Raw genomic sequence first — 14,917 nt, 5'->3', positions numbered from 1 at the left:
GTCGTGGAAATTCCCGAAGGTGAAAATGATTTTCAATTTAAATTACTAAGTTAACTTATATAAAAAGGTGATGTCGAATGTGAATTCGCTCTTAAAATAAAATAATTAAAAAATTGAATTAAAAAGTTTATGTATAGGGAACGTAGGAGTCTGGTGTTAAATTTTATCAATTGCTAAATCGGTGTATGGCACTCTGGTGAGCAAATTGAAATATCAATGAGAGCAAGCATTACTCATATAAACAATAATATCTTCATTAGCTAGATATAAACTTGAACTACTCCACAAATTGGATGCTACTTTTCCTTTATTTATTAATTACACTGTTAACAACTATGACAAGAAGAAAGCCAAGTTAATCCAACCATAAAGTAAGAAGAAGAAGTAACCAAAAAAGTCATAATAATATAATGGACAATAAAACAAGACTTTTTTTTATTTCTTTACATAAATCAAAATTCATCTCGACATAAACTCAAAACATGAAACGAATTACATAAGAAATAAATACTATAATAAAGAGTTGTTGAAGAAGAGGCCAATGCGTCAACTTGATTACTTACGACTAATGTGTTTCCAGGTCGTCCCAAAAATACAAGAGGATGATTAGGATTAACATAGCGGCATATCCGGCGGTGGTGGCAGCATCTTCTCGTCGGGGCCTGCCCCGTCCCTAACGATGAACACCATCCCCATTCCCCAGCTCACATGACGCTCGAAATGGCAGTGCATGAACCACACTCCTGCAACAATATTTAACATTTCATTGTTATTGGCACATTGTGATCAAATGGGAACTAAGAACCATGTCAGTTCACCAGTCTATTAATATCAGTTCACATTATAAAATAATAATAATTGTTGACTTTCAATACCAAAAAACCTTACTATTTTTTTAGAGTTGATGCTAACTGATATTAAAATATTAGCAAACTGATCTGGTTCTCAGTTCTCATTAAAATGACAGGACGAACCTGGATTGTTTGCCTTAAATCGAATAGCAGTCCATCCGTTTCTGGGCACGGCGATAGTTTCCATCAACGGTGGATCGACAAGGTTATAGTTGGGTTGGTCCCTGGTTCTGTTGAAGTTCCCAAATCCAGATCCGACAACGTAGAAGCTGTATCCGTGCAAATGCATGGGATGATCAATACCTCCGACGAGGTTCGTTCCTTGGAAGACGAGCTCCACCGTGGCATTGAAGTCGAGAATGTTAACCGAAGTTCCATTCTGCGGCCTTGCAAGATCTCGGGGTATGGTGTCCTGTGTATAGTTGTAAGCGAAAACCGGGTTGTCCGGGAAATCAGTGGTGTAAACACCATTGATCCGCCTGTAGTAAGCCTGGAGAAAGTCTGTTCTCGGCAGCTGCAGCGTGACGTTGTTCACACTCGCCATCAGCCTCTCCGAGAATGGCCCCTCGCACGAGTCGTTTGGACACTGCCGCAGATTGATCGACAGAGTGAAGAAGAGGGTGTCTGTCACGTTCTTGGGGACGTCCACAGGGTACTTTCTGTTCGCCAGACTTCTCAGTTGGGTCGTGAAGTTGTGCGATGCTGCCGTGCTGTTGAATGGCGGGAAGGAGGGGAGCGCCGGTGAGGCTGGTGGCGTGTAGTTTCCGACATACTCCACGATGCCAGTGGTGGTGGTGTTGTCGTAGTCTCCACCGCTGGCGTATGCTCTGGATGCCATGTAGTAATGGCTTGGCGGCTGGTCGGCCACAAGCAGGAGATCCATGGTCTGGCCGGGGGATATGGCGATGTAGTCGCTTCTCAGAGGCTTGGTGTAGGCGGCGTCAGTGCCCACAACGGTGATGTTGTGGTTGGCGATTTTGAAGAACATGATGTTGTTCATCACCGCGTTCACCACTCTGAGAAGGTAAGTCTTTCCGGATTCCACCTTCATCCTGAATGTATCTGCACCCAACAAGTTTATTATTCAATTATGGGCCGTTTGGTAGGGAACATACATAGATGAAAAAAATATGATAAGAACACACATTTTAGATCATTTTTTGTCAGATAATTAATAAGCATACATGTTTAGATTTTGAGAGCAGGAAATTAATCCACCTTGAGATGAGCATGGATGCAGGTCCCCGGGTTGGCCATTGATGAGAAAAGAATTAGAAACTTCTGGATCGTTTCCCCGGGCAAGGAAGTCTTCCATGATTTCCTGCACGTCGCCATTAAACCAGTCTCCTAGCAAGATGGGAACTTCATGGTGAGGCTTGGGGAAAGGATAAGATTCTGCCCTCGGCGGAAGAATAACCAGGGCGCCATAGACAGAATTGCGAGACCATTCGCTGTGAGCGTGCCACCAAAGAGTTCCTTCCTCATCCGAGAGGACAATCCTTTGGCTAAACCTTGTTCCAGGACTAATAGGGCACTGTGTCACAAACTCCGGCCCGTCTGACCATGGATATCTTGGCATTTTCACTCCATGCCTAGTAGTTCAAATTCAATCAACACATAACTTCATAATTTCAGTAATAATTGTTAGTGAATTAATATTTTTACCAGTGGATGGTTATATTATGGTCGGCGCTATTGATAACATCGACTATGACCAAATCTCCTCTTCTAGCATATATGATTGGCCCTGGGAACTGCCCGTTTATCGTCAGCATTGTCTTGTTGGTACATAGCCTAGAGTGCGTAGAATTTCTCAGCTGCAACAAGTTAAGAGTTTTGTCATTAGCAAGAGAAAATATAATGAGCCAATACCAATCAAAATATGTTATACTAGTACTTACTTCAAACCTATAACGACGAACTGCAGCGTGGCTCGGAGTTACTCCTCCCAGCAGAACAATACCTAAGAAACAGAGAAACAAAAGCTTTATCGTTGACAACATTTTTTCCTGTTATTGTGTTGTTGCAATTGTTGATGTGTATATATCACTTTGTCTTGTGTTTATTGAAATCGAAATGAAATTTTGATCAGTATTTATAAGCTGGAGTCTAGTTTGATTTATTCTTTAGGAAACATACGCGACGGCTACGCTTTAATATTATTGTATATAATATATATCACGTTAGTAATAGTTGCATGGACTTATGTCTAATTTTAATATTTTCAAATATCCGGTATTTGACCTCAGGCATGAAGAGGCGAATGAACAAAAACAAAGAAATAAACTCACGCGGTGTGCGGGCAATTTTCTCATAAAAATAACAAGTTGCGAAATGAAAAGTTGTATGTATGTAATATTTTATTTTAATATATTGAATTTAGGAAAGTAACGTTTCTTGTTTCAGAATAAGTTATTTGGTTTTTTTGGTTGTGTGTTTTTTTTTCTAAGTTGTTTCATGTGAATATATGATTCTGGCGAACGAGTAGAGCTTATTTTATTTTTATTATTGGTTACATGCATATACTCGGTAAACTCAGTTATGTATAATAAATTAAGGCTGGAAGATAATACTATGGTCGTTAGAAATGTAATTAGTTTGGTATTGTAGATTATGCCGTATTCCTTCATGTACGCTCCATAATTTTTTCTCAAATGGAAATTTTGTAAAAATTAAATCGAACCAAATTATCTTAAAAAATCAAAACCGACAAATATATCCAAAAATCAAAAATTCAAAAAAATAATTTTATAATTAAAATAAAAAAATACATTATATTAAGCAAATAACATAATCAAATAATTATAATCTTCATAATATCCAAATATCATGCTCCCTTTGTCTGCCTATATATGTCTTACTATGACCCGGAACAAGTTTTAAGAAATATAATAAAAAGTAAATTGAAAAAGTTCGCGGAATGTGAATGAATATGAGTTAGTCAAATATGGAGTTTATTACTAGAGTAGATAAAAATGAATTGAAATGCAATTAATATGGAATGGACCAAAATGGATAACTAGGATACATAGTGGGAATGGAGGGAGTAACATTCTTTAATATAAACCAAACTCAAATAATCATTGTTTTAGGTATAATATGTTAGTATATTCGGTTTAGATTTTTATAAATCTGAATTTACGTGACAAAATCAAAATTTGCCAAAAGTTTTAATTTAATCAAAATCCGAAAAAACTGTGACGTGACAGGATATTAGGTTATCGGGTATTTTGCTCATATACTTTTGATCAGATCCAAAACTGAGAAAGCTGTGGGTTGCTACTTTATTGTTCGTATTTGAACCATTAAAATTGTTTATGACCACACTCTATCTCTGGCATTCTAATGATTCACATAAAAAAACTCACAAGTTGATATTTTATGTTACACTGTTTTTTTACTTTATTAATGGGAAGAGGAGTTTTGGAAAATGATTTTGTGAAAGTAGAAAATCATAAAAATGTGTAGAAGAGTAGGTGCAAAATAACTGGTTACCGGCTGCTACCAGAAACAAAAATTTGTAATCACACTTTGGGCCCCTTTTCATTGTTAAATATACTCGATACGTCCACTATAACTAATTCTTGACAAAAACTAACAATTATTTAGATTATTATTACTATGATTCTTGTTCGTTACAAGGTTTTCTAGCCCAAGTAATTAATTATTAATCTTATTTGGTTGTTTCGGCCAAAAAATGAACAGCGTTTATTGGTTAACCTGTCGTCGTCAAATTTTTTATTTTTTATTTTATTTTAAGTTATAGTCTTAATACTCCTTCTTGTCCCCATTAAGTGTCTCATATTGGACGATCCTAATATCTCATTTCACTTTTACTATTTTTAAGTAGTGGATCTCACATTCTACTAATTTATTTTCACTTACATTTTATTATAAAACTATTACATAAAAACAGGACTCACGTTCCACTAACTTTTTCTATTCACTTTTCTTCACAAAGTTAAACAATTTCTTAAAATCTGCACCTGAGGGAGTATATTTTGCTCTCGCCAGCTCAGGTAATGAAAACAAATAGATACATGCACGAGCACGCATGTTGCATTATTAATTCAAAATAGAAAACAGAACATTAAAGAATGCCCGGGCAAATTAAATATTTATTTGTCTTTCAACTTGGAATATATTTAGGATAACATTGTCCTTCAACCTAGAATATTTAAAGGGTTAAAAGATGATGACTAAAAATGAAAACATGAGTAAAACAATCTCAAAGGACTTGGAATTTAAGTTCCATAGCAGCCGTTGACGAATACTTTGTTTCGGCCTATTTGAACACGTGTTGTTCGAGGTTGTGTGATGTTCAATCGAAAAATGGTATAAATATCAGAATATACAAAACAAGCCTATCTGTGTTAGATGTAATTGTTTGACAATTCATTTCTTTCGTTTCTGATAACCTATTTAAATTTGTTAAGAATAAGACTTTTGAAACATGGAATTGGTGTCATAGATTCGCTTAATTACACACTGTTGATAAACAAAACGCAAAATATTGATAGAAAATATACGAATGAGGGTGTTGTGGTGAGTTAGGATGTGGTGAGTTAGGATGTGATGAGTTAGGATGCCTTTGGGGACTTTTGGATTTGTAATCAATCCAAATAGTTTCAAGAAATTTACCATGATCAATAATACTATCTTTGCCCCCATTGACTCGATTGTTGTTCCCACTGTTATAGAAGATATTTCAGACTTGTGGAAAACAAATCTATATGCACTACTGTTAAGTGCATATCCAATGAACATACAATCAACCGTTTTAGGTCCAACTGTGACTTCTTTGGGCGGTGGAACCATCACTTTCGCCAAACACCCCCACACTCTGAGGTCTTTGTAGGATGGTTTCCTTCATTTCCACAACTTATGAGGAGTGATTTCCTTTCCTTTGAGTAGAATTTTATTTAGGATATAGTTGGCTGTCAAGATAGCCTCCCCCCACATGTTATGTGGTAATCCTGAACTTAGTAGCAACACATTCATCATCTCTTTTAGAGTTCGGTTTTTGCGTTCGGCTACACCATTAGATTGTGGTGAATATGGAACAGTTGTTTGATGAATTATACCACTTGCGTTGCTTAACTCCTCAAACGGGGCTACATACCCGCCTCCTCTATCACTTCGAATCGATTTGATTTTACAACCAAGTTGATTCGCAACCTCGTTCTTATAATTTTTGAACGCTTCTATTGCTTCATCTTTACTTCTTAAAATATAAATGTAGTAATATCTCGTGCAATCATCTATAAAAGTAATAAAGTACTTTTTACCATATCTAGTTTGAACCATCCTTAAATCTCATACATCCGTGTGAATTAATTCAAGGGGTTTCGTTTTCCGTTCAACTAAGTGAAACGGTAACATAGTTATGGCATCTACAATACCATAAATTTGAACGCTCAGTCAAATAAGAGGAAGTAGATGCTTTATTATAAGCCAAAGGCTTCGTGACACATCGAGTTGCCACACCAAGCTTGAAAAGTCCATCGGTTACATAGCCTTTTCCAAGGGACTTCCCAAACTTATACAATGCAAACCTATCGGACTCAAATACAAGATTAAACCCATTATTAACTAGTATTGATTCTGACACTGGGTTCTTGCGGATGTCCGGGACATGCAGCAAATCCTTCAGCGTGATCGTAACGCCAGGCGTCGTCATGAGAATCACGTTGCCAATGCCGAGGACTTTGGACGATGCTTGATTCCCCATGTTGATCTTCCTCCCTTCCACAGCCGTGCAAGAGGCAAACTTGCTTCTGTCTGAGCAGACGTGAGCAGTAGCGCTGGTTTCATTGTACCAGCCTCCCTTGTTATCAACAAGGTTAACCTCTTCAGTGATCACGACAACGAGGTCATCTTCATCCCAGTCCTTGAACTCTTTCTCAACGACGTGGGCTGCCGGGTTCTTCTTCTTGCTTCGGCAGTCTTTAACAAAGTGGCCAATTTTGCCACATTTGTAGCACTCGTCTTCAAACTTCTTTGTAGGGTGCTTTCCATTCCCCTTGTCCTTCTCATTTGGCTGACTTGGGCGAAGGCGTTTGTTGGAGGGACCGCCCCGCTCCAACAAGTTGGCTTTTACATCCATTGGACCTTTAGTCTTTTGATCGCTTTTGCGCACATCAGCCTCGAGGCGCAGTTTCACGATCAAGTCTACAAGACTCATCCTCTTTCTCTTATGCTTGAGGTAGTGCTTGAAGTCCTTCCAACTAGGAGGAAGCTTCTCAATGAGTATGCACCGTACAAAGTTGTCGGGCAAGCTTATCCCTTCAGCCACGATTCCGTGGATGATCATCTGGAACTCTTGAACTTGTTCCATGACTGGTCTAGAGTCGACCATCTTGTAGTCCATAAACTTGGACACTACAACATGTTCAGTACCGGCAGCATTTTCGATACTGTACTTCCTTTCTAGGCATTCCCACATCTCTTTGGATATGGTTACAATGGAGTATACATTGTACTCCATTGACTCGATTGTTGTTCCCACTGTTATAGAAGATATTTCAGACTTGTGGAAAACAAATCTATATGCACTACTGTTAAGTGCATATCCAATGAACATACAATCAACCGTTTTAGGTCCAACTGTGACTTCTTTGGGCGGTGGAACCATCACTTTCGCCAAACACCCCCACACTCTGAGGTCTTTGTAGGATGGTTTCCTTCATTTCCACAACTTATGAGGAGTGATTTCCTTTCCTTTGAGTAGAATTTTATTTAGGATATAGTTGGCTGTCAAGATAGCCTCCCCCCACATGTTATGTGGTAATCCTGAACTTAGTAGCAACACATTCATCATCTCTTTTAGAGTTCGGTTTTTGCGTTCGGCTACACCATTAGATTGTGGTGAATATGGAACAGTTGTTTGATGAATTATACCACTTGCGTTGCTTAACTCCTCAAACGGGGCTACATACCCGCCTCCTCTATCACTTCGAATCGATTTGATTTTACAACCAAGTTGATTCGCAACCTCGTTCTTATAATTTTTGAACGCTTCTATTGCTTCATCTTTACTTCTTAAAATATAAATGTAGTAATATCTCGTGCAATCATCTATAAAAGTAATAAAGTACTTTTTACCATATCTAGTTTGAACCATCCTTAAATCTCATACATCCGTGTGAATTAATTCAAGGGGTTTCGTTTTCCGTTCAACTAAGTGAAACGGTAACATAGTTATGGCATCTACAATACCATAAATTTGAACGCTCAGTCAAATAAGAGGAAGTAGATGCTTTATTATAAGCCAAAGGCTTCGTGACACATCGAGTTGCCACACCAAGCTTGAAAAGTCCATCGGTTACATAGCCTTTTCCAAGGGACTTCCCAAACTTATACAATGCAAACCTATCGGACTCAAATACAAGATTAAACCCATTATTAACTAGTATTGATTCTGACACTGGGTTCTTGCGGATGTCCGGGACATGCAGCAAATCCTTCAGCGTGATCGTAACGCCAGGCGTCGTCATGAGAATCACGTTGCCAATGCCGAGGACTTTGGACGATGCTTGATTCCCCATGTTGATCTTCCTCCCTTCCACAGCCGTGCAAGAGGCAAACTTGCTTCTGTCTGAGCAGACGTGAGCAGTAGCGCTGGTTTCATTGTACCAGCCTCCCTTGTTATCAACAAGGTTAACCTCTTCAGTGATCACGACAACGAGGTCATCTTCATCCCAGTCCTTGAACTCTTTCTCAACGACGTGGGCTGCCGGGTTCTTCTTCTTGCTTCGGCAGTCTTTAACAAAGTGGCCAATTTTGCCACATTTGTAGCACTCGTCTTCAAACTTCTTTGTAGGGTGCTTTCCATTCCCCTTGTCCTTCTCATTTGGCTGACTTGGGCGAAGGCGTTTGTTGGAGGGACCGCCCCGCTCCAACAAGTTGGCTTTTACATCCATTGGACCTTTAGTCTTTTGATCGCTTTTGCGCACATCAGCCTCGAGGCGCAGTTTCACGATCAAGTCTACAAGACTCATCCTCTTTCTCTTATGCTTGAGGTAGTGCTTGAAGTCCTTCCAACTAGGAGGAAGCTTCTCAATGAGTATGCACCGTACAAAGTTGTCGGGCAAGCTTATCCCTTCAGCCACGATTCCGTGGATGATCATCTGGAACTCTTGAACTTGTTCCATGACTGGTCTAGAGTCGACCATCTTGTAGTCCATAAACTTGGACACTACAACATGTTCAGTACCGGCAGCATTTTCGATACTGTACTTCCTTTCTAGGCATTCCCACATCTCTTTGGATATGGTTACAATGGAGTATACATTGTACGACCCGAAGGTCCCAGTGCTTGATCCATTAAAGGATCCTGAGGAACCACTAAAAGTGAAACCAACTGATCCACTCGAGGTGGATCCACCAGTGAGCCCATGGGTGTTAACATACACCCAAGGGGTTGTTGATGAAGATGGATACAGCATGGGAGTTGGCATCATCGATGAAATCGACGACGTGTTGACCGGACCTGCGGTGGATGCCATGGTGGAAGAAATGATGGCGGCGGTGGTGGCAGCAGCAGTGTTGGCTTCGGTTGACATCTCCAGCAAAGGTGTTATGTTTTGAAAGTTTTAGGTTCAGTTTAAAGTCCAAACTCCTTCAAAGGCAAGCTACTATCTCGTCTTGCGATTGTTGGTGGTTCTGGTGTTACAAGAGAGAAATACAAATGGAAAAACTAAGACAAGATTACAACGTAATAATCGAAACAAATAAACCGTAACGAAGGAAATAGCCGAGTCGAGGAGGCCTCTTTCCGCAAGACGAGATACGCCCCGGTAGTGCTCTTCGGGTTGGCGTGTCGTCCCCAAAGATAAAACGGCTAACGTCTCTGATGAAGCAGCACCGCTATCAACAGAACTCCGGCGAACTGGATGGAGGAGAGGGCAGAGCTTTCGACAGAAAACAATGCAGAGAGAGAGGAGAGCTTATGCTATTATGCTTGTGAATTCTAGTATCTTCCGTATCCTAGAATGCTAGAATGACTAGTCTATTTATAGGCTCCATCCACCTGCAGGGGTCAACCATTCTTGATGGTTGTCATCATGGAGAGTCAGTAACCGACGGAGGTTACAAAACGTTATGGATTTTGAATCCCGGATGTATTTAGACATGTACATCCTGAAGTGAGTATTAACTTGATCAGGTCGGCAATCAACTTGATTAGTACACTGGTCTGTGTCAACTCCAGCCTGATCCCATCGCTAGACTTCGCCAGCTTGATCAGGTCACCTGGATTCCTGCCAACTTGATCATGTCATTGGTCTCCGCCTACCATGAATACCTTGGCGTCCAAGAGCCCAAAGACCACCCAAAGATCAATTGCCAAGATCCCAAAGACCACCCAAAGATCAATTGCCAAGATCCAAGTCCACGGACACGAGCCCAAAGACCACCCAAAGATCAATTGCCAAGATCCAAGTCCACGGACACGGGCGCGGCGCGACCCGACTCGGCACGGCGGGGGGCGGCGGCGGCGTGCCCGTGTGGGCTCTTCGACCCAACTTGATCCACTAAAATTTATTAAGTGTAGTAGAACACTTAATTCATACACCTCCAAAGAGACTCTCACTTCCAATGTGGGACAACTAACACTTAGTTGATTGCTCCCTACATTCAAAACTCCAAACTTTAATAAAGTTCAATTGGTCCCAACTTTAATCCACTATTTCTCACTCACCGGGAATCGAATTTGAGAAAGTGAATATACTTTGATCATCTACGCGGAACGTAGACCGACGTTGTAGCATTTAATTTCGGAAAATAAAATGTCTCATCACATTTATTATTCGATCAAAGTCCATTGACCGGGCACATTTAATCCACGATTCCAACAAATACTATCTCCATATCTCTATTATTTAGTCCACTAATGATTTACCATTTCTTTCTATATACGCTTAGGATTACTTCTTGTTCGTTAAGTTAGGTTCTAACATTATAAATAGGAGCGTTGTTATTCATTTGAATCATTCAAGAAATATCAAAGTATCTATTTTTCCTGTTACGCTTTTTCGCACTTTATTTCGATCTCAATTCTCGGTTGATCGACGGACTTCTCTTCCGCAACTTCCTTTCTTTGTTCTATATTATTGTTAAGGGATTTACCCTTAACACTATACTACCGTTGTTCGGGGAGTACAAGTACACTGTAAAATTATTAGACAAAAACAGATGTTCATGTTAACGCCATTATTCTTCTCGTCTAAAACCGTGTATTCGATTTAATTGTATTCCCTTCACCTCTTTGTTAGGAATATTGAATGGGAAAGATATTTTTCAAGTTAACATGTTAGGGATTGTTGTGGGAGAGAATATTGTAAACTGAATACTTTGTATTTGTGCATATGCATAAAATTGCAAAATACATAAATTCTTCTACGTATCACCTCCATTATATTAAGAGAAAATACAAGAATTGAAGCCCAAATCATACTTTGATGGTAGAATTTGTATAATTTTTATAGGTGAAAAGGCATCACTCATACTCAAAGTCTATCCACAAAAGCAATTTCTTTTAATCTCCACTTGATCGTGGGGTCCTGCATTTGGATTTGGATCATCAATTTCTGACAAGAATTCCACTAACATATACTTTATCAGCCTCTTTTATTTCTTAGCCTCTCCTTCACTCTCAAACTTCTTCAGCAAATTTTGGAGAACATGTCTGAATTGCATCTGCCACTGTAAGAAATATCTTCTCCTCGCCGATGAGGCTCGCCAGCTTCGACGCATGCACCTTGTCCATCACGACGGGTCCGGGATTTGCCAGGACCAGCTGGTGGGACAATACATATATGCAGTTAAAGCCATTTAAGGTAAGTTTTCAATTGTTTTGAATTTATTTATGTTGGTTGGTTACCTCGACGTCTCTCTTTTGCAGGGTTCTCAGCAACTCCTCCAACGCATGGATGCCGCTCGTGTCGATGTCCGTGACGGCTGCCAAATCAAACATCATTACAATGAAGGATGCCGAGAACAGAGGTACTATATCAGTTCGTTGATTCATAAATATGAATAGAAATTTGTAATATTAAAAGTTAGCAGCATTTGATATGTTTTGCGATGCCAACTGATATTAATGAATCAACAAACTGATTTAATCTCAGGTTTCATTTGATCAAAACACATAAACACTTACGTGACATTTCAATGATAAGAAACTGAATTTTGGGAAGGCCAGCAGCTGTTAGTTGCTCTTCCTCTGCGGTTAGCCATCTTAGTATCCTGCAATTGTGTACAGTACATGAAAAAAAAGTCAATGTTTTTTTCTTGATTATGTTTAAACTTTAATGGGAAAAATATGATTTAATCACCTTTCTTTAATATAGTTAGAATTTGAGAAATAAATGGCAGAATCAACTCTCACAATCACAACTCCTGGAACCTTGCTTGCCTCTGGATATTGTTGAATATTTCTATAAACATTTGTTCTTGGAATTTTTCCAAGAATGGCTGTTCTAGGCCTTGTTACTTGCAATAGTAATTTCGCAAAGGATATCGAGACCTGTCACGAAACAAAATAAAACGATTTGTATACCAATACGCGCGATCATCATAGTGTTGTGAAATGACAAAAGTGTTTATAGTCCTCACAGCAATCAGGAGGCCAATCTCAACAGAGGCGAAAACCACACCGAAAAAGGCTCCCATGCAAGCAATGAAATCGAATTTATCGATCTTCCATATCAGAACTGCTGCATTGTAGTCAATGAGGCCGATGACAGCTGAAATGATGATGGAGGACAGGATCGCGTTTGGGGTGTACTTGAAGAGAGGGGTGAAGAACTGCAGCGTTAGGAACACGACAACAGACATCACGATGTTTGAAATAGCTGTTTGGCAGCCGGCCATGTAGTTCACTGCGGAGCGTGAGAAGGAGCCTGCAAAAGATGGTACACAAGAGCCAATCATGTATGCCTCTAATATATCTAGACTTAAGGATATGGTAGATATGATTTGATTTATACCCGTGGCGACGTAGCAAGATGTCATTGAACCAGCAATGTTCATTGCTCCAAGAGCCACCATTTCTTTGTTCCCATCTATTTGATAGTCCTTCATGCCAGCAAATGTTCTTCCGATTGCAACTGCTTCCTGGTACAACGAACAGATAGATATCAACTACTTTCTACATCGTACTTACATGATGTGAGTTAAATAGTTTTTCAGAGGAGAAATGTCTTACTGTGAGTGCAATAATCCCAGCAACTAGGCCGATCCTAACGCCTTTCAAGAGATAATCGCCCGTGAAATAGATTTCACTTACTGATGCGGGATTGATTCCTTTCTCGATGTGTTTAACCTGTTTGTGACAGTCCATGATCAAACATATGAGCATATTATTATGACTTATATTCTGGTAGATGTCACTAAAATTCCTTACAATCTGCACTCCTTTCTTCTCTGCATGAGTGATGTAGACGAAAAAGGTGGACAGGACCACGGATACCAATGGAGCAATCGCAGGTACCCAAAATAATTTCTTCTTCTTTTTCCCCTGCAACGAATACCTTATCAGAATCACATAGCATTATGATCTCTTCCTCTGTATATATCTCTCATTGTTGGATACTTATTTCTTACAATGTACTTTGCTACGAGAAGAAACACCAGAAACGCTGCTGCGATTACTATTGTAGGCCAGTTCCACTGCAAGATACGTATAATACAAAATCGTACTTCAGATTTCAGCATGAATCATATGAAGCAAGATAGAGATCGAGAGAGGGAGAGAGAACTGACTCCATGATAAGCGGAGCTGAAAATCGACTGCATCACAGAGATGATATCGGTCTTCTTGGTGAAATTCTTGATTCCTAAGAATCCCTTGAGCTGCTGGAGTGCAATGGTTATGGCAGCGCCGCCCATGAAGCCAACAACAGCAGCATGAGACAGGAAATCAATCAAGAACCCCAATCTGTCACACAACACAAAACAAATAAGTAAGAAACAGATATAAAGATTAGCATTTCACAAAAAAAAATCAAAAGAATTAAGTATCACCTAAGAATGCCAAGTGTTGCTTGTGTGATTCCCGCAAAAAAGGTTGCAGTAAAGGCAAGCCTTCGATATTCTAAAGGATGTTTTATCGGATCAATTTCGTTTTGAAGCAAAGTTCCCAGCAGGAGGGATACAACAGCAACTGGCCCTATGGCTATATCCCTTGAGCTTCCCATCAATGCATACACCATAGGCGGGACAAAGCTCGAATCTGATAAGTTCATAAATACGCACAATATAATAAGTACGCAACTCATAAAAATCTACTCAAGACCAGAAAATCACTCACATAAACCATACTGAGGAGACAAATTTGCAAGCTTGGAGTAGCCGATGTCCTGTTGCATCAAAACGTGATCAAAAATTTTACACGTTAAATATACGAAAGTTTTTATTATAAACAACTTTTTAAACCTGAGGAATGCAGAGGCTGGCAATGGTAAGCCCTGCAATAAGGTCTCCTTTAAATTTCTTAAGATTGTAACGTTTCCCCCATTCGAGAATCGGAAAAACAGCTTGTACTCCAAGAACAAACTTCCTGGACCTCGACTGATCCTTGAAGGAGTGGAGAGGGTCATCCGAGAAGAAGGTCTCCTTCACGGTGCTAGAGAACTCCGTCCAAAAATTCTGCTTTGGCGGGACACCAACTCTGTATGGCAAAGAAGCATGGCGTGACGACGGCATGCTTCTGATATCCATCTCTTTTGTCTCAAACCACCCTTCGCTACGCCCCTCCATCAAGTACGACTACAACGTGAAACACACTTGCTAATTAAAACTCGTGATTTTTGTTACACTGTTTGTTACTATGTTTCGTTATTTGAATATTGCCATCCCTATTTATAATAAATTCTTGCTAGAAACATATTCAAACAATTGTTTCAGCGTTAAGAGAGTACTTTTCTGCCATAATCATAAAGGGAAATATAAAAAGTATTAAAAATAAAATATACTATGCTTCCCCGACAGAATGGATGGAAGCAAGCAAAAGTAGGTTTGATCAATCTTTGAAATGAGAGTTCACAATACTTTAGGTTTCTCCA

At 39.5% G+C, this 14,917-nt stretch overlaps 2 protein-coding genes and 1 long non-coding RNA gene across 4 annotated transcripts; 1 reads left to right on the top strand and 2 right to left on the bottom strand.

The window, feature by feature from the left end:
* Positions 1 to 413: 413 nt before the first annotated feature.
* LOC125213149 (laccase-14-like) lies at positions 414 to 2,899 on the bottom strand. The gene is made up of 5 exons (XM_048113525.1): positions 2,753 to 2,899; positions 2,517 to 2,668; positions 2,070 to 2,443; positions 975 to 1,913; positions 414 to 743 (listed from the first exon to the last, which is right to left on the bottom strand). Exons 1-5 carry the CDS (start codon positions 2,852 to 2,854, stop codon positions 613 to 615), a joined length of 1,698 nt encoding a protein of 565 aa, XP_047969482.1. The 5' UTR covers positions 2,855 to 2,899; the 3' UTR covers positions 414 to 612.
* An 8,345-nt stretch (positions 2,900 to 11,244) lies between these two features.
* LOC125201854 (sulfate transporter 1.3-like) lies at positions 11,245 to 14,670 on the bottom strand. 2 transcript variants are annotated; one of them, XM_048100130.1, is made up of 13 exons: positions 14,289 to 14,670; positions 14,164 to 14,212; positions 13,878 to 14,085; positions 13,617 to 13,791; positions 13,458 to 13,523; positions 13,258 to 13,371; positions 13,060 to 13,176; positions 12,842 to 12,968; positions 12,468 to 12,754; positions 12,188 to 12,378; positions 12,013 to 12,098; positions 11,734 to 11,810; positions 11,245 to 11,649 (listed from the first exon to the last, which is right to left on the bottom strand). In XM_048100130.1, the coding sequence occupies exons 1-13, from the start codon at positions 14,610 to 14,612 to the stop codon at positions 11,506 to 11,508; spliced, it is 1,965 nt and encodes a 654-aa protein (XP_047956087.1). In that variant the 5' UTR covers positions 14,613 to 14,670; the 3' UTR covers positions 11,245 to 11,505. The 2 variants fall into 2 exon arrangements, with proteins under 2 accessions (XP_047956087.1, XP_047956086.1); XM_048100129.1 differs by having other exon boundaries at positions 12,468 to 12,968.
* LOC125201855 lies at positions 11,549 to 11,979 on the top strand. The gene is made up of 2 exons (XR_007172993.1): positions 11,549 to 11,689; positions 11,755 to 11,979. It is a non-coding gene; the product is annotated as an uncharacterized LOC125201855 (long non-coding RNA).
* Positions 14,671 to 14,917: the final 247 nt, after the last annotated feature.

This window comes from Salvia hispanica, chromosome 1 (assembly GCF_023119035.1).
Source record: "Salvia hispanica cultivar TCC Black 2014 chromosome 1, UniMelb_Shisp_WGS_1.0, whole genome shotgun sequence".
Lineage (NCBI taxonomy): Eukaryota > Viridiplantae > Streptophyta > Magnoliopsida > Lamiales > Lamiaceae > Salvia > Salvia hispanica.
The sequence above is the reverse complement of the archived record's forward strand: the minus strand, read 5'-3'. Positions and strand labels throughout refer to the sequence as shown.